The sequence below is a fragment of the Anser brachyrhynchus genome, assembly GCF_964034855.1.
Source record: "Anser brachyrhynchus genome assembly, chromosome: 4".
Lineage (NCBI taxonomy): Eukaryota > Metazoa > Chordata > Aves > Anseriformes > Anatidae > Anser > Anser brachyrhynchus.
In genome coordinates this window covers 69,225,096-69,244,700 of record NC_137698.1, presented here as the reverse complement: position 1 = coordinate 69,244,700, position 19,605 = coordinate 69,225,096, and the positions used below count along the sequence as shown (strand labels likewise).

General features: G+C 41.7%; 2 protein-coding genes across 4 annotated transcripts in view; both read left to right on the top strand.

The window, feature by feature from the left end:
* HGFAC (HGF activator) overlaps nucleotides 1-4,361 on the top strand; it is a 43,749-nt gene extending 39,388 nt beyond the window's left edge. The window contains exon 14 of the mRNA XM_080591342.1: nucleotides 1,820-4,361. Within this exon, the coding sequence (XP_080447468.1) occupies nucleotides 1,820-1,990 (171 nt within the window). The 3' untranslated portion in view covers nucleotides 1,991-4,361. The remainder of the gene's footprint in view (nucleotides 1-1,819) is intronic.
* Nucleotides 4,362-4,500: 139 nt separating this feature from the next.
* DOK7 (docking protein 7) overlaps nucleotides 4,501-19,605 on the top strand; it is a 68,107-nt gene continuing 53,002 nt past the window's right edge. Inside the window, exons 1-4 of one of the 3 annotated variants that reach the window (XM_080591333.1) lie at nucleotides 4,501-5,834; nucleotides 5,969-6,014; nucleotides 8,604-8,834; nucleotides 12,760-12,960. In XM_080591333.1, coding sequence (XP_080447459.1) covers nucleotides 5,781-5,834; nucleotides 5,969-6,014; nucleotides 8,604-8,834; nucleotides 12,760-12,960 — 532 coding nt within the window. In that variant the 5' untranslated portion in view covers nucleotides 4,501-5,780. Of the gene's footprint in view, nucleotides 5,835-5,968; nucleotides 6,015-8,588; nucleotides 8,835-12,759; nucleotides 12,961-19,605 lie in introns of all 3 variants that reach the window. The other 2 variants (XM_080591332.1, XM_080591334.1) reach the window with 2 other exon arrangements.

Sequence of the window (19,605 nt, the reverse complement as noted above, 5' to 3'; positions counted from 1 at the left end):
ACATTACAGTGTTCCTAAAGAAAAGGAAGGTTCCTAAAAAAAAAAAAAAAAAAAAGGTTCCTAAAGAAAAGATATTTATGTGACTGCACTGTTTGCTCCCACATTAATTTTTTAACCCATTCAATGTCAAGTTCTACAGAGGGGGAAAAATACTTTTAGGGTATTACATTCCTCCTACCTTCATAAAAGCTAGTGGTTATACATAGGAGAGGAGGTGCTTCAGCTCCTGGCTAAGGGATGGCACTGTGTTGGCAGGTATGCTGGCAGGTATGCACTGGCAAGCCAAATCCCCAACCCTCTTGCTTGAATGAGACAAGGATACTTGGGTAGGAGGTGGGAGCAGTGGTGGAGTTTGGAGGAGGTATGCCCTGAGGTTATTATAGTGGAAGGGTTTTAATGGTGTAGGATATCCGTCCAATGGAAACTGTTTCATGACTTCAATCCTTCACGGAAGGATCTCAGATTCAGACTACTTCGTGTTCTTTTTGAGTTATGACACACTGTGGCTCTGAATAAGGTTTCAGAATTGTTGTGGTGAGAGATGAGAGTTTTTTTAAGCATGAAATCATTATTAGTGAATCAACAAATCATTTTTTCCCTGTTAGCCAACTTGTAATGTGGTCTAAGGAAAAACAGTGCAGACCTCTTAATGTCACAACAAATGTAGCTGACCTCTGAGTTTTCTTAACATACACTCATGAAATTATCTATAAACCATCTGTAATGTATAAAAATATTTAAAGACCAAGAAAAGTCAAGTAGACAATGTGTTCTGCTGTTTTCTTGGAAACTTTATATTTTTTTAATCAGTGCACGGGTACTGAAATTGCAATCAGTGAGATAAGTTGTGGAGACACATGCAAGTTTCTGAGAAGTAAATTAATTTCAGATAGAGAATTTCATTTGATGTCCCTGATTTCTCAGAGAAATCTCCTAATAGGAAGGCAATACAATTTTCCTACCTACTTTGGTCTCAAAAGCATTCCTGTTTAGAAAGCAAATCTCAAGGATTTTCTTTTTAAACAGGAAAAAAATGATTTATCCTTAGTCCCAAATATCTGAGATGTGGCTCCTTTCACCAGTCGTGCATTTTTGTTTCATTCCAAACATTTCTGTTTCTGTAGGAAGCCACTCTCAGGAACAATAATAATAAAAGCCCCCCCCTTCCCTGAATATTTGCAAGGTTTTAAATAAGTAGAAGTGTTCCCAATTCATGCTTGCTGTAGTGTGTCATCAAATACTAGTTTGACCTTATTTTCAGTTTATGGCTTTAATGACAAGGTAATGCTCAGTAGCATTAAATTCAATAGATACAAAACTGGGTGTACACCACAAAATTATAGCATTGTGCAGTCATGTGGAAAAATGTGTATGTGTGCAACGATCTCTGATGGCTGCAATAAACTGTCTTGAGAAACTCTCCAGACCTTCTATGGCCTATGTAATCTGTGCGGAGCCTATAGTGCAATGTAGTGTAAAGCTTAAAGACTTGCTTACTCCTACTGAAAGGGACCCCAATTATTCATGCTCTTCAGTAGATGTCTGAATCCAGAAGAATTTCAGAAAATCTTTCAAACAAAATCTGATATTTTGATATTTCTTTTTAATGTGAAATTTAAAAAAAAGACATTATATTAGAGGTATAATTTAAAAAAAAATAGTTTTCTACAACGAAACTTCAGCAGATAAGTGCTTCCATATTCATTTTTAAAATCTAACCCTCACATGCAAACGTTTTCAGTTTGGAACTTTCCCCAAATAATCTTTTTTCCAACTCTTTTCTGTCAAATTATTTCATCTTTTGTTACTTTTAACACAGGGAGATTCTGGCGGACCTTTGGCCTGTGAGAAAAATGAAATCTCTTACCTTTATGGAGTTATCAGCTGGGGAGATGGCTGTGGCAGAGTCAACAAACCTGGAGTGTATACACGAGTGACAAACTATGTAAATTGGATTAATGAGAAAATATCCCCCCGAAAAACTAGTTGAACATTTTAAATGTGATAACATTTCAAGCATGGTCCTGGAGTCTTTTGGTTTCATTAAAGTAGCATAAATATTTTATTATAAGCTATATGAAAACTGTCCTGGTAATTCTTAGAAATTTCAAACAGACCACCTAAAACAGACCTCATCCCTATGATACCAGCAACTTTGAGCTGCAATATGCTCAACATATAAGACTGTCTTTATTCGGCTTAATAAAACAAACATGTCAAGACAGTGTACCAAAATCTACAACTGTTTATCTGCTTGGTGGATTACACGGAAAGAGTTATTTGAAAGTTTCTGGTGGAGCTGTCATCCTCCCAACCAATCTGTAACAATGTTGTCTCTGTATTCTCAGATGATTTAACAAAATAAAAAGGAGGAGCACCAAAAAAGAAATTCCCTTTCCTTCAGAAGTGATTTCCTGAAGTGCAGGTTGAGAGGCACTAGCAGAGCAATATAGGTGAAGCTGCTCCTCAGCTCACTACAGCAAACCAGCTCTGGGCAGAAAACAGAGGATTTAGATTTTGATTCAACAAAATACGTAAGCACATTTCTATGTTCTGCTGACATAGACATTAGGAACATGCTTCAGAGCTCTGCTGAGTCTGGTGTGCAATTTTCTAGCAAAGTTTAATGCAACACCTGCTGAAAGCACAAGTTTTTTGCTGAAAAATGCGTAAAGTCAGTGCACCTGATTGCCTACGAACGCATTAGGGCCTTTTGCAGACTATCGGCTGCTCCTCACCCTGAGGATAGCAGTGGAAATACTTCCCCTTGGGTGATAAATGACTAAACATTTCTTAAATTTGACAATGTTTTGGAGATGTCTTAGTTTTTGTACTAACAAGTTATTTAACTGGTCAGATAATTCAGGAGGGTTCTGTTAGCAGATTTTTAAACTGGATGGCTGGGGGAGCTGCTTGGTATTTTCCTTGGGAGGTTGGTGATAATCATAAAGCCCACGTGCTGCTGACGTGGTCTACGGAATTATTATAAGAACAATTAAATTATTACAATATACAAGTGTTTAGGGACTGTATAGCCAGCTGTGTTGGCAAAAAGGCAGAAAATGATTGAGCATAAAGAAGTCTAATCTCATAAAGAAGAATAGAAAATTACAACTTTCTTAATACAGAGATCTTTATCCATGTCAGATATATACATTTGGAAGTAATGATGTAAATGCTTTTCTTCTTTGATAGCAAACATTTTTGAATTCTCTTAAGTGTTTCAAACAAAGCTATTCTTTAAGATATAGAAATGTAAAGTGGTGTTTGGATACTCAGATGTGTGTTTTATTTTATAATACTGGTGGTGTCTTCATGGGTTTATTAGTGAATGATTTCTGCAGTTAAAACAAACTTAGAAAGGAAAAATAACCAAAATCTGATTTCAGGTAAGTACAGAGATATAACATTGCTAATCTGGATAAATGATATAAACTATTAAATAAAAATGTTTACCCTCTGCTTCTTAGACTTAGTCTGCTGTGTATATAGTTACAATTAAATCTTTGAATCACTGTGTAGGTTGTTCAACAGGTTGAGAGCTGGTAGAAAAAAGAAATAACACTTCTCTGTGCCAGAAGGCATCTGAAAAGCTCTGCATAAGAATCATTTCCAGCTGGTGGTGCTCCCAGTTTATGTAAGTGTCACGCAAAATTTCCAGTAGACAGATGTAAGAGTGAAGAAACTTGAGTCACAAAGCTTAGGTAAGATTTTCAGCTATAAATACTGCAAATGCTAAGATCAAAGTCTTTAGTTCTTGATTCCAAAACAATCTGAACACTATTGTTGTCTGGGTTTGCCTTCCTGGCCATTTGCAGTATGAGTCTGGCTTGCTTAACACTGTGAAATGAATGTGACTGTTTAACAAGACTAACTGTACCTGCTGATGAAAGACAAGTACTAAATGAGCACGAAGGAACTATTTAGTCTTCTTTGGAAGTGATTCATTTGGAACAGGTTTCAACACAAAGCTTATGCCATTCTGCACATCCATATCTGTTCTGTGACTTCACTTTCATGTTGAAATTAATATCCATCCACACTGAGCATGCTTTCAAACTGCTGGATTTGTGTTATACATATTCTCTGTCTTCTCTTGCTGTAAAGATGGTGGCTATTTGTCAGGAAAGGTGTTAGACTCGTGTTTCTGGCAATTTGTATAGAGCTTTTTAATTCTTCTGTTTTCAAAATGCATAGTTATTACCACTATGTAGCAACAGTAATATAAAAAATATATATTTTAAAAAAATACGTTGAATATTGATAAGTGGAACTCTGTTTTCTGCCCTCAAAGGTCTAAATGACAAATCTTCAATTGTCATACTTCGAATTCACTAAAATCGAATTTTTGGTTTTCAAAATAGCCTGCTTTTTTGTTGTCACTGCATAATCTGGTGGAAATAAATTTCCTGATTTGGGGTTCTGCTGTATGGTGACTAGCCCTGCATTAAATCCACAATCCCTGACTAGAGGTGGTGAGCACCAGCCTGAGTGGCAAGCAAATGCTTAGGTTTACCAAGAGCTCCATGCCTGACCTGTCACACCCCTGAGGACATCGGTCACATTCCTATGGGGTCTCCAGCACCTTCTGCCTCCTGCCTTTCTGTTGAGCATTTCCCCATGGAAACCCTCCCCTACTTTCTCCCCCTGTATGTAAGTGCTTGTCACATAGGTTAAAATGAAATATGGCTAAAATTTACTAGAGGAAGTTTTTCTGATATTTTTTTCCCCTAACGTTTAGTTTGAAATTGAATTGGAATGCAAAACCAGTTGAACGAACACATCCCTAATTCATTATGAAACACGCTTAAAGATGGTTTTATTAAATTATATGTTATTCCATGCAAACTGACCGATTCAAAGAGAAGAAAAATGCAAACATCTAAAAACCCCTTCTATTATGCTATTGAAAGAAAAATGTGCTGTGGTGCCATTTAAAAAATAGCTGAAGGACTAATTACCATCAAATAAGATGCAGTAGGAGTATTTTTAGAATAATGGACTCTAATTAGTCCATCGCTCGTTGAAATAAATCTAAGGACATCATTAGCACATCTTATTCTATTAATTGTAGCAGCTCTGGGCTTGGTATAAGTGGGCTGTTATCTCGTGACAGTTGCATTGCAAAGGAAAAAAAAAAAAAAGAGTATTTTTATCCGGGGTGGTTGGCTGTATGTCTTCTGGGAGCCAAGGGGAGTGGTAATTGCACTTTTTGGAAGCAGAATTGGGGCGCTATAGGGATGCTGCGAGACCGGGGATGTTTCAGCGCCGGGCCCCGCTCCGTTGTACAGGGGGCCGGCAAAAGTCCGGTCCGGGTTTTCCAGCGGACTCTCGGCCGTGTCGGGCATGGGGCTGGCCGCGCGGTCAGCTGCAAAGCCCGGAGCGGATCGCCGGCCTGGGGGGCGGCGGCTTGGGGTCGCGGCTGGAGGGGATCGGCGGGGGCGGGCGGAGCGGGGGTGCCGCGCTGCGGTGCTGAAACCTTGGAGAAAAAATAAAATAAAATAAATAATAATAATTAAAAAAAAAACACCATAAGCGCACAACACAATAAAATAGTTGGATAAAACACCGGCGGGGAGCTCCCCGGGACCCCCTTTCCCCTCAGCCCGCTGGGGCGGGGGGCGCCGGGGAGGGCCGGGCGTCGCTGGCCGCTCGCCCGCCCGCCGCGCTCCGTGTGCCCGTGCGGGGACCTCCCGAAGCTATTTTGAAAGTGACCCCTCGGCCGGAGCGCGGGGAGGGAGCAGCCAGCCGGGCGCAGCTGTCCGGAATCATGACTGAAGATGACGGATTCCGCGGTGGTGGAGGGTCACGTCAAGTTGAGAGATGGAAAAAAGGTTCCCCGCTCGCGGCGCCCCTTCGGGACGGGGGGCCCCGACCGACGCCCCCCGCGTCCCGCCGGCGGGGGAGCGAGCCCGCTCTCCCCTCCTCCGGCCCTGCCTAACCCTGTCCTTTTCGCCTCTCGTTGCAGTGGAAGAGTAGGTGGCTGGTGCTGCGCAAGCCCTCCCCGGTGGCAGGTAAGAGCCGGGCGGCGTAGGGGGGCCCCGGGGTGCCGCTGCCCTCCCTCCCTCCTCCGCCCGCCGACGGGCGGGGGGGCTTAGTGTGGGGTCTGCGGGGCTCCCCTCGAGCCCTGTCGGCTGCGGGAGACCACCGCGGCCCTCCGCTGTTGCTCTTTTTCCTTTTTTTGGGGACACACACACACGCACAAATTACGGGCTCAGCTGGCAGCCAGCCAGGCGGCCAGAAATAGCCCGACGGGTACCGAAATAAAAAAGCCCCCGGGAGGAGGCTTCGCTTTTCACCCCCGTGTTCCCCCTCCGCTCGCTCCCTCGGGCCGGCGCCTTCCCTCCTGCGAAAGCCGGCCCCGAGAGGCTGCGGCGGCCGGGGGCCCCCCTCAGGCGGCGGCGGGTGGCGGGAGAGCGGCTTCTCCCTCAGCGCAGTTCCCTCAGGGAACTCGGGGCTCGCAGTCCCTCCCTCAGGGCTCCCTCGGGGCTCGCAGTCCCCCCTCAGAGCCCTCAACCCCTATTCAGGGGTCGCAGTGCCCCCCTCAGAGCCCGCAGCCCCCTCAGGGCTCGGCGGCGGGACGATCCCGGCGCCCTGGGTGTGAGGCCGGGAGACGTCCTGCAAGGAAACGTCCGTTTTTCCTCAAACTACCCCAAAACCGCGCTCCGATCCGGGCGTTTCAGGGCAGGTGCTGAATAAAAACAATTGAAAAAGGTGGCCTGTCAAAGCGTAGTTGTGTGGTTTTGGTTTAAAGCGCGTGTTACTTCTTCAGGGTGACTGGTGGCTGTAAAAGGCTGGCGTGGTGAGCTCTGTAGTTATTTTCGATCTGTGTTTTGACATAAAGCATCATTTCGGTTTAAAAATAAACTGACATCTCGGATTAAAAACTTCACTTCCACGTTTTTGAAGGGAATAATTGAAAATGCTATTCAGAGTTGACGTTTGCCTGTTGGAGAGGGAGAAGTAAGTTTCAGGTTTTCCTGTCTCTTTCTGATTGGGAAAGCGTTTGGCCTCCAAAGTATTCATTTCTAGGGCTAATTGCTGCTTGCACTCAGAAAATGGGGACCTGCATTGCTTCAGTTTGGATTGTGGAGCCTTTTCTAGGCTGTTGCTGATACAGCGGATGTTTCTTTACTAACTGAAGCTCTTCAGACCTACCTCCCTGGTGCGTGGGTAGTTACAGATAGATGTTAGTATTTTAGAGACTTACATCTTGGCTGCATCTGTTAAACTTCTATCCGTGAACGGGCATCTGTAGAGCCTAAAAGTTAGTATCGAGACATGTAAGTATGGGTCTGGATTCCTAACATCAGCGTGAACGGGAAAGATGAGGGGGCTTCTTTGAAAACTTACTGACAACATACTTTATTCCTCAAAAATACTGTTCTAGCAAAATCAGTCAGGTCTACCAGAAAACATCCTGTGCTTTGCTTTACTCGGTCTGTAAACCACAGTAGCTCTTTCTTCAGACACACAACTGTATCACAGAATGCGTAAATACCGTGCTTGCAGCTGTTTATGCTAACAGGTGCAAGAAAACAATTGGAAGTGTGCGCAGAGCTCCGCTTCGGTTAGCAGACGCTTCAGTCTTTCAGTCATTTTTCACCTCTTTGGAGATTTGCCAGGCTTTTGCCCAGCTGAGCGGCACAGGGCACCTTGCCAGGGCTCAGAGCACCACACCCCAACATTCATAAAATGGTGCACAGGGGGCTTCCTCCTTCGTGGTATGCAGGTCAGCAGCAGCTGTGGATGCTGCAGCTTGGATATTTACTGTTAATTTCGGCTATTATTGAGTGCTGTGTGATAGGAAGGGGACTTGGGGGAAGATGAATGCTCTTGTTATCACCTGCAGAAGGTTGAAGAGGGCTCTCCAATTTTTCTTGTCTTTAGGGTTTGCTTGTGGAATGTGCTTTTCCTAGGGCACCCTCATGCTTGAATTACTTTCTTCCATTGCCTAGTTGCTATGTAATAAACACCTCTAGGAAGGGGTTAAAAACAAATGGTGACACGTGAATATTAAAAAAAAATAAAAATAAAGGTGTGGCATATAATGATTATTTAGCAATGACTACTGTGTAACATTTAACTAGGAAACCTGAGCTGACACAGTCTCTGGCAGTGCAGCCTGCTCACCATTTAGTAGTTGAGTAATCTGTGAACTACTGTAAGAATTTCATTTGTGGTTCAGTATGTTCTAATGGAAATATAGCTGACAATAGCCTCTCAGTCCTTAGCATTTGTAACGTGAACAGCTATCATACTGTAACTCCCAATGTTCAGAATTAATGAGTGGGTCCCATCCAGACTTGGGAAAAACCACTGGCTTCTTGTAAAATAAAAAACATCTGGGAAGACTTTTTACTTATTTTCCTTTTTCTGAGCCTGCAGGTTACTGTTGAAACATGCCTTCAGTGTCTGCTCCCTGAAAACAAGGACTGCGAACTACCTGGGTGCAGGGTGGGAGAAGGAAACTGAGTTCTTGCATTGACTTGATCAGACTGACCTTGTAGTTGTCTAAAGCACTTTTGTATTGAAGCAGAGTACTAAGAAATGTGTTGTGTTCTGTTCTGCCTCATCATCTCTGACAGTTTTGCTTCTTTTAGACTGTTTGCTCATGCTGGTGTACAAGGATAAATCTGAGCGAGCGAAAGGGCATAAGGAGAGGAGCAGCGTGACCTTAGAAGACATCTGTGGCTTGGATCCTGGGCTCTCCTATGAGGGCTTGAATCACACGCTTGCAATCATCTGCCTCTCTCAAGTTGTGATGCTGGGATTTGAGAACAAGGAAACAATGTATGCGTGGGATGTACGAATCCGCTACAGTCTGGGGGAAGGTAACCTTTGTCTTTTCATACTCCCCCTCTTCCTCCCTCCCTCCCTCCCACCCCCTCCACCCAGGAAAAAATCAAAGAAAAACATAGACAAAATGCAAATAAAAAAGTATAGTTAAGGAGAAGACTTGCTCATCTGAGTGAAGAGACTGTGCTTCCCGTTAAATCGTAAACCCTTCCGACAGGTTGTGATAGAGTAGTGCCCAGTCCCATTGTTTAACTGAGAGAGCATTCAACTTAGTTTTTGACTTTGGTACTGAAAGTGTGTAGCTTTGAAGCAAAGTGATCAGAGCTCTACTTCTGGTAACATAATTTACTTTGGGATTTTGATGACAGGATTCAGAGGGGGGTCCGAATTAAGAGAAAGAGAGTCCTGATTAGAATTTGGCTAGTTCAGTCCCAGTTTCCTGAGCTGCCTGCTAGCCTACCTAGAGGTGTTGCCTCTGATCCTTTATTTTGCTGCTAGCGTCTCCTTACAGGAAGAGACATCTCTCAATAAAGAATGTTGTTGGGCATGGTCTTTACAGGTATCTTCATTCTTATACATCCTATTATTTTTTCTTAGTTAGCAGCCTTAAAATATACAGTGATGAAGAAAGAGTGATAACATTGGTAATCCATAGTAGCTGTCTTATATTTTTTTAAGTCATAACTAGGAAAGGAGGGTAGGTGTGTGGGAGAGATGCTCATTAGCTGTCATCATCATTTGTTACATATGCTTTGCCATCTGTTGTAGTTACAGACTTGTTGCTTTGCAAAGATGATCAGGGAATTTTACGCTAATAAAATATAGAGTATCAGAGACATGGATGCTTGGAACTATCAGATATGAAGCCTTGCACAAGAAAAGTTAGAGGGAGTCCCTGAACAATACAGGCAGATGTAGCTGCAGCAGTGGGGACACTGACAACGTAGCTGTGTTGTGTACTGGTTCTACTTCTTTACAAGTTTTGGGGTCTCTGTACAGCATAGGCTAGTCCTAAAGCATGGAGGGGAATTTGGATTTGGCAAAGTTGGTCTAGTTTTCATGAACTTGCTCTGGTGCAGTACTGGGATGGAGAGAGTATTTGATCTCAAGCTGGGTGTGAGAATTATGGTTGTGATAGGATGAAATGCAGAAGAAGTGAGGATTTTTTTTTTAATTCTCTGAATGAGGGGACGAATAGAGCCTATGGGGTGAAGGTATTGTTTCACATGTAGCCCTGGAGTAGAGACAGATGGGGGCAGTGTGTGAGTGGAGGTGAAGACGAAGGGAACAAGTATGATTGGTTGAATTGACAATAATTTGTAGAATGTTAATTGCAAAAAAGCTTAGGGGAAGGAGGAAAGACCAGGGTATGGAAAACTTGTTCAGGGTTCCATCTCCTGTGCTGCGTCAGGTAGGTGAAAGAAGTCAAACAGAACAGAATCTAGCTTGAGTAGAGAGAAAGAGAAAAGTGTAGAGACTACAAAGAGAAGATGGCAACTGTTTGATCTCTTTTTTTTTTCTTAAAGACTTTTCCTTAAAGACTAGTAGGGATGCCTTTATGTGCTTTGGAAATAAAGTGGCTGGATGCTGAAAATAGACTGTGGACAGATGACCTCAGAGTCTGGGAAGCAAGAGAGGGCAAAAAAAATGAAGAGCTGATGCTGTTCTTGAATGAGGACCACAGAATGGAAGGAGTGTTCACTGAAATTCCCATTGTTTTCTCTGTTTTCCCAGGTCAGGTGGATATGATTCGTAGGACAGCTCAAGGGAATATATGAACCAGCATTAGAGAAAGCAGGGGAATTAGGTGAGAGAGGCGTAAGCCATGTGTGAGAAGAGTGCTTATGTCCACAGCTCATTCTGAGAAAGTTAGCATACTGTGAGCCACTGAATAACTGTGACGAGAAAAAAAATAGCTAAAGGAAATGAAAACCTTAGTATTACCTTCTGCTCATAGGTGTATTGAGCTAGGTATCTTGTGGTTGATTTATTTATTTATTTATTTATTTTTACCCCAGAGCAGGAGTAGTACCTGTCTGAGAAGGATTTTTGAAAAAATTGGAATTTACCAAGAAAGCAGCATATGGAAAAAGCTTCATGTCCAGACTTGGTTTTCCCTCTACTTTGTTTTTGCTCAGATTTGAGTATGTTGTTTCCTAACAGTGCTCTAGAATCTGAGTTCTGAGTTAACAGCTCTTTGTTTTTGGCAGCTATGGTACCTTGTAACTGATTGTGTTGAATCATGGTCTGTTCTTTTATGAGGCAGAAATGATGCTGATGCTTCTGCTCTTATGCTTTAATTGCTGGTGAAGTACCTCTGAAGTTAACCGTGCAGTGGTGTCCAAATTATATTAAAAATGACATATTGAACATCAGTCGTCAAGGTGGTTTGCTGTCTCTTTCATATTTTATGTTTAGATAGGTTGTGTAACATAATTGTGAGCCCAAAAGGGGACATTGTGTGACTACTGATTTGCTCCTTAGCAGTATCACCACTGGCAAAGTTGTAAGGAGAGCTGTGGTTAGTTAGATCTCTCTCTGGCTCCTTACACATTTCACTCAAATGACTTTGTGGCTAATTCTGCTGGAGCCTTAGGGAACTTAGCAAATGTATGTCATGGATGAGGAGCTGACCTACAGCTAAGATGGTAACTAAGAATATAGCAACTATTTAGATGAGAAGCAAGGCTCAGACCTGGCTGAAATTCATGATACTTGAAGGAACATAGTCAAGAGGCAGGGAAGAAATCAGACTGCCTGGAAATTACCCTCTAGATGTCATAGCAATGAAGCTGTTTGTGTGATCTTTGATGAATAACCACAGTCCAAATCTTTGTGATTCCTGACAAATGCTCTACTGAAAATCTGACTGGAAATGTAACAGTCCCAATCCTTCTCTATGTCAAGACTGACTTTGTGTGTGTGTGTGTCTGACCACATGGTGAAAGAAACTGGAGGAGTAGCGGAGGTCAAAGCAATTGTTTGAGAATTGGGTGCTTGCTGACTGAAATTGTTCCCTTTGAATCCCCACTGTGAGATCTGAGCCTCTGAAGTGCTCCCAATAGCTTACTATTCAAAATGCAACAACTCTGGAGAAGATGGGAGACCAGCCTAGAACAGCTGCTGCTGTAGGTAAGGACCCTTGCAGTGTAGGGGACACAGGAGCTGGGATTTGAACTTGAGGTTTATAAACTCGAATGAGATAGGTGTCTTCCCTTTTCCCCTACTCTGCTGGAGTTTAGATAGTGAAGCATGGAGAGTTAACTGACTTGTAAGAGTGTACATTACTTATGAATCACTTCATTTCCTAATAATTCGAAATGTCTGGGCATCTACCATCACCAACTTGCAAAAGATTCACAAAGGTGGGAAAATGTAGCTTTCCCCATTTTACTGCCTGCTAGGGAAAGCAAAGTGCAGAAAGGATTAAAGCAGATTGTTAAAGGTTGCAAATGAATCAGTGACAGAGCTCTGGTTAGAACTTGCTGCTTCTTTGAGCCTTGACTTTTGGGCTCTTCGGGCGCTGTGTTATGTGTCTGTGTGCACACAAGTTGGAAGGACTAGGCACAGGCTATTTTTTTGGAGGAGGAGACAGAAAGAAACTGCTGTACTGATGGAAGAGGTATGACTGAAGCATGGACTGGATAACTAATTTGAGGTAGGGATTATTCTGTTAGACTTTAGATAAATTAATACAGCATTAAGTTGTAGCATTACAGCTTAATCTTTTGTAGTATTAAGCCAATATATGTTTTCTTCTTAGACTAAATTGACATAACATAGAATAATGAGCTTATAGTTACACACGTGGGGTTGTTCAGGCTCTACCCAGAATCCCTGTGCTAGAGCCTGGTGGTGTGTGCAGGGGTCAGTCTACAGCTTAACAGAATGATTTGTTACATAAATCACACTACCTTACTTACATTTTCTGTAGTAATTTTTTTCTTCCTTATTTGATAGTTCATAGATTTCAAGTTTTTGTAGCACCTGGCACTAAACTCGAGAGTGGGCCTGCTACCCTGCACTTCTGCAATGACATCCTGGTCCTTGCCAAAGACCTTCCTCCTAGCGTCATGGGGCAATGGAAACTCTCAGACCTGCGCCGATACGGAGCTGTCCCAAATGGATTCATCTTTGAAGGGGGTACCAGGTGCGGCTTCTGTAAGTACAAACGGAACCTGTCTTCTAAACGTTGTTTGAAACCATTTTGTGGAAATGCAAATGCTCATTTTGTCAATGTAGAGTTTGTGGAACCAGCTGTGTAGCTTTGTCGTACAGTCAGCCTCATGTCAGAGGTTCTGTTCCAGTAAGTAAGTAGGTTTCTGCTGGCCTCAACGCTGGCGTTCAGTAAAAACGTGACCATGTGGAGTTGTGGCTGAACATTGCTGTGTGGCTCTCCAGAAGATGTTCAGTCAGTTGTTGCTGGTGGACTCAGAGCAAGAATAAAGTAGTGAAATTTTAAGACCTGTGTCATCCAAGAGATAAGGCAAAATGGTTTAATGTTGAGATTATTAAATTATAATTGATCCTGTTGCCTGCAGAGGGAAAGTGATGCTGAAGCTTTGAGGTTACCTGCAGAATCAAGGCACTTGTGTAAATGCTAATATCTAAATCCAGTAAGGAACTCATTCCAAAAAGTTAGAAACTTCTGCTTGTTAGTAGCTTTGTCACTCTATGGGACCATAGGATTCATGGGGTCAAAACGAAAGCAAGCAAGCTGAAGCTAATTTCTGTTGCCTAGTAGCTAAAGTACTCCTTTGGATTGAGAGAAATCTCTTTAGTGTTTTATTTGGGAATTTTCTGGTAAAATGCAAAAAACTATGCAAGAGCTGAAAAGAAAAGATGATTAATGCAGCAGATATATCATATACATCAGTTGGAAATGTCGGATTTTAACTTCCAAGGCAGAATTTGAAGCTATGCTGTACTGATCTTTGAGTGGAAATGGATGTGCATATTGCCAAATTGGATGTGAAGTTGTGTGACTTTTGCATAATACAATGTGAAAATAACTGATTTCTTCAATTACTAAAATAAAAAAACCAACAAACATAAAGTTTTCAAGTTGATTTTCTAGCAAAATTTGTGTAGGAAAGGGGAATAGTTTTGTCTGTTTTACAGTAGTGAGAGTTATTTGCTTTGTCTGTTGAAAAACACAGAGCTGAGTTACAGGGGTGGTTGGCATGGACTGAACAGTCGTATCCTGATTTCTGATTTAGGACACTTGCTTGCAATGCAGAAGACCCTACTTTAAATCTTTCCCTGCCTAATATAGTGGTTGGGGTTGGAGAGGGGTTTCCAGTGTCTGAAGGAATGGGTTGTAGGTACAGCTGGTAAGGAAACAAATCTGTTTTTTATTAAGGTTATTGTGTTTCAGTTAAAAGGTGTGGGAACAGGAACATGAGTGTCTTGTTTCCCAGTGGCATGGTTCAGACTGTCAGCTAGATGACTGGTTATAATGGGTAAGGGGAAGTCAGCACAGTTACCTTTTCCTCTCCTGTGATTCTGCAGATTCAAGTTTAGCTTGTGTCAACTGCAATTAGTGTACATCTGCTAACACCTGCAGTTTGGTTTGAACAGGCTTTCTTCCATGCAGAATAAAGCATTTGCATCTCTGTATGCAAGTGCCATTTTATCAGAACTCCGGCTCGCATTTAAATGTGTGCACTTCTGTGCAGACATAATTTGGGTCTGCTTTTTGAATTCTTAACTGAAAATAGAAAATCTTAAACTAAGAATTCAGAGTGCTTATGGGAAGAACTTTCCAAAACAGTGTTGTCTTTTTTTTTTTTTTTTTTTAACACTGCTGTACTTTTTAGAGTAGTAGTTTTTGAACTAATGAAATCAAAGATCATTCAACTGTGGAAAACTTATATTTAAAAAGTATAGGCAGCTGAAAAAAATGCTAAGCAATCTTTAAGTAAGATTGGCAATGGATTGATAACTTGTATAATCTGTGTAATCTATATAATTCGTCCAATGAGAGAATATAAAACTTAACTACAGGGGTAATTGGTAGTCCTGAGGCTCTCTTGGGAAGCAGAGCGTCTGTAATTTTTAGTGAGTAGAAGGTAGAGCAGTACCTTCTGTGATATGTAAATTCTGTTTTTCCCTTAAATCCTAAAGCAGGTGCCTCAGAGAAAGAAGACAGTAATTTCTTACTAATAAGGGCTTCAATTAATGGCTTAATTTTTGGAGTACATAAATGATGGCAAATGGAGTGCCTGTGGATCCCACACACGTTTTATGCAGACTTTCATTAGAATATGGAAGAAGACAAAATAATGTTGAGGGCTATCCAGAAGTAGAAACGACTAGCAGAAAACAATGATGGATGTTGGGACTTAGGTTCTCCTTTAAAAAAATAACTGAAGAAAACCCCCACAATTGGCTTTTTCTCTTTCATGCTTTTTCCAGACAGACTGTTGAGCACTGACTGGCAAAGAACTTGCCACACATTCCTGAAGAGTCCCTTTGTAGATATACTGCAGTTTTGAGAGGACATTGTGATAGGGTATAGAGAATAGACGTTTAGCTCCCCTTAATGTGTGTGGTTTTTATTATAACGTTGATGAATGGATACAACTTCAGTTCTGGCTGTCATTCTTGAAAGGATTAAAGTAAGGGGTATTTGCAGATCAAAATGGCATGTGCTGACTTATTTATCACCTATCCTGTGTGGCAGTATCTTTCTTTAGTGTCTGCCTGAACCAAATTTGGGAAATGTGTGGTTCGCTACTTGCACACTTATTTGTGCTGGTTACGTTGCAACCAGCCAGGAAATTGCTGCTGTGGTGTTTGCTGGTACAGTCAGACCACCTCAGCATGTAACAGGGCTGCAAGGATGTGCACGAGGTGAGGCTGGGTTTATGATTGCTGTGCTGTCAGGAGCCGTGGATGAGTAAGGAAGTGTCTCTAGTACAAGACCTCGTGCCCTGCCAAGATTCCCTGAGGATGTGGGTACCACTGATACTCCTTTGGTAACCTGTGTGGCCTTATGAGCGCTGCAGACCAACAAAGGAGGTGGTCTGCAGGAGGTGAGTAACAAGAAATTAGACGGCTGAGCCACTCTCCTGCCTGCTGGACTCTTGTCTTGCAGGTATCTCTACGACAGCTTTCTAGAAGGTCCTATAGAGCCTTGCTCTGTGAAGTATAATACATGCTCCTTGGTTGTACAGCTTACCAAAATAGTGTTTGTTTTTTATTTGCTGTTGGTGGGTTGCCTGTGTCCAGAAATCTGAGTATAGTATCTCCACAGCAACGGTTTTGAGGACACCTCAGTCCTAGTTTCCAGTGCTGTATTGCTGAATACTCAGCTTAAAGAAAGAAGGTACATTTTGGTAGGACTGACCTCAGTCCTAAATTACTGTTTTAAAAAAAACAAACACAAAACAAACAAAAACCCTTTTCTCTTCCTTTGATTTTTTTATAATGAAACAGAGTGCGTCTATGTTATTGACTATGTACTGTTCTGTACTGATATGAAATGTATTTTTTATTGGAATGGAATATATTAGATTACTAGTATATCACCCTGTAATTCTAAGCATTACTCGTGATGTTGTTAAAGACGTGTATTTCTCCAAATAAAGTTAGAGCAGTAAGTAATATGAACCATGCTTGTGATACCAAAAATGGTCAGTAGCCTGTATGTGAATATAGATGACCTTCAGTTTGTATTTCATTTTTATTATAGTGTTTAGGGAATATCTGTTTCAGTTTTCTTATTGGGTTAGGTAGCAAATGCAAGCACATATTACAACATTACTAACATACAGGAACTTTCATGTACTTTACTTACGTTGAACATTTTAATCTCTTTCATGTCCTTTGTCACCAGGTCCACCACCCCATTCAGCAGTAGGCTGAAGCCTGACCTAGTTTTCCTTTTTCTGCTAATACACTTGTAGACACCCTTCTTGTTGCTCAGTCAGCTGAAATCAGTCAGCTCTCCTGGATCCATCTTCTCTCCAGGACTGCGTACCTTGGGATTCTTCCAAGTAGATTCAGGGTCAATGAACAGGCTAAATTCTGCTCCTGCAGACTGATACTGGGAGGTGGGAGTGAAGATGTTCTGGGTCCCTAGGTAAGCGTTAAAATAATAATAACCAAACAAACAAACCTGGATTTTTTTTTTCTGGGTTGCCTTACTGGAGAGGACACTGAAACATCCCTAGAAAAGTTGAAGTGGTGGTGGTTGTGTTGCTCTGCGTGTCTCTTCTGGTTGTCATACTACTACGGAGTGGGAAACCTCGGTTCTTGGCCTCCTTCAGGGCTTCAAATCTTCGGTTTCTTCCTGCTGAGGAGCAGCTGGTGCCTGCAGAAAGAAGGGTCTAGGTTCAGTACGGGGCCTGGAAGCTGTCTCACTGGGATCAGAAGAGAATAGTGCAGTATGCCTCTGTAGCCTTGCAACTGGGAGCACAGCTACGGGGACAGAACCCATATTCTGGTCACTGCTCCTAAGCTTAAATGCTTAGTTCCCAAACTTAAAGCTTGGTTGTGTAAGAAAGCCCCAAAGTAATAGGATATATAAATAGCTCTCCAATTACATTATTTAGTTAAATTGTGGCATATCTTCTGTAAGTAGTTCTGGATTTGATGCAGTTGCTGTGCTCCAAGAATTTCAGCTGATTTGGGCTTATTGATTGCGGCTGTATCTTATTTCCGCATTGCAGAAAACCTAAATGGTTTGCTTCATAGGCCAGGATGCCAGCTGTGTAAAGAATGTCTGGTATGAAATGTGGATGGATGATACAAATGTGAAGCTATTGGTGATGGATTTGCTCCAGGAGCTTGAAGCACTGAATTACCTATGTTATGCTGAAGTTTTTCCCCCCAGCTTCCCTCTCCCCTTGAAGCTTACCCTAATTTCTGGGTGCTGCTTTTAAACAATGGAATAATCTGTGTTTTTTTTTTTTTTCTTTTTACACTACTGTAAATTGGGAGTATGCCCCAGAAATATGAGTCAAATTGGTACAGATGAAAAAGGGAACAAATAAGATACCTTATCTTTCAAGGGAAACTTTTCTGGTTTCAGGAAGATATTCTGCATTTCTTGATATACCCTTAATTAAAGTGGTGTTTGAAGTTGTGGTGAGGCATACCCAAATAAAGAATCTAATTTCTGAGTGGCTGCCGACTGTTTCTGAAGGTCCAATGCTGTTTTGAACACCGGGGTTGTCATGACTCTCTAATCCTTTAGAAAGAATCAAAGTGTGCATTAGGCTAGAATGTGGTCTTGAGTCTTGTAGAGCCATTTATGTCCATGGTCTTCTAAATTCTTTTTAAAAATTTTCCGGCCTAATTTTTTGTTCGTATATCCAAGATCTTTTGCTAGGCTAAGCAAGCCCAGCTGTCTTATCTTCCCTGTAAGATAAAGCAGCTTATCAGTAGCTCTCCAGTGTACCTGTTTTTTAGTATGAATTAATCTTTGGCTGCAGGCCACCAGAATTATGAAGTATTTTGAAAAGGGTCCTACTATATTTTTGAGCACCATAATAATGTTTCTTTTTTTGTTTTGAAGTGTCTGTCTCAATACCTGGCATAGCTGAGAACCTTTGGTTGCCAGGGCCAGATGTTTTTGCATCTTGTCCTCTGCCTGTGCATGGGCAAAGGGACAAAGAGCATATTAATTGTGGTACAAAATAGCATGCTGTGGTTGGAAAGTTTACTTATTGAATTCAAGCAACTTCTTTCACTAAGTCTCTTACCCGAGGGAGGAAGGGGGGGACAGGGAGAGAGTGCTCTTCAGTCTAGCAAACAGCTGCATGGTATTACAGTGATGCATACCACATATTCCTCAGCTTCCAAATGCTTGTGAACCAAATCTGTTCCAGCACATGACTGAGATGTGTAATTTCTAGTAGTGAATTTCTCAACTTTCTCAAGAAAGCGGAGAACAAATGTAATTGCTGGCTTTTATGTATGTTTTCAGAGCATAACTTCTTTGAACCTTACCTAGTCGTTCATCTCACCTGATGTATTTTGCAAGGACTGATAAGCTTCTTCCATCCTTCTAGTTCTGTCTAAAAAACAAAACAAAACAAAACAAAAAAAAAAAACCCATGTCTTATGCAAGTTGATCAGCAATTATGGTGACCAAGCGAATAACAGAATCTACAAAGAAATGATGGATATGTGCATATATTGGATTTGAACCCATGGACACGTGTCCATACACTGTTTGCATGAGTTACATACAGGCATTCATGTTTGTTTTTGGAATTTCCAAATGTGTATTAGTTCTCCACAGAAATTATCCCTTCAGTTAAGTAGCCCATTCATACGGAAGTAAATTTCTTCACACATTTACTTTTTTTGTTTAAAGTTACAGGCTTGTAGAGCTTCTCAGGAGTTTAAGAAGGACTCTTCTTAACAATAGTGATAAAAGAACAAGCAGTCCAGATGTAATCTTTATGTACAGAAACACTGGAGCTATCTTATTTTCCTGAATGGTAACATGGTTGTGTAGGATTCTGCTGGGATATTAGGCGACATAGTCCATCACCATGCTTTAGATATGAACGTCCTCTGTTATTTTGTCTCTGTATCCCGGTTGCTTATTGTGTGTGGGATGAGAAGGTCATGTTCAGCAAAGCCTTGTGCCACTCTACTTCCTCAAGAAAGGCATGTCATTTGGCATCAGCGTGATTCATGGGGGAAGAGTCGTACCCTTTAAGATGAGGCAAACTGATTTCTACTCAGTGGGGGAATGAGGAAGGAGCTCAGATCAAGAGCCGAATTTCAAGTTTCTGAATGCATACTTTGCACCCAACTCTTTCTAACACAGAGTTCTCTGACTCTTTG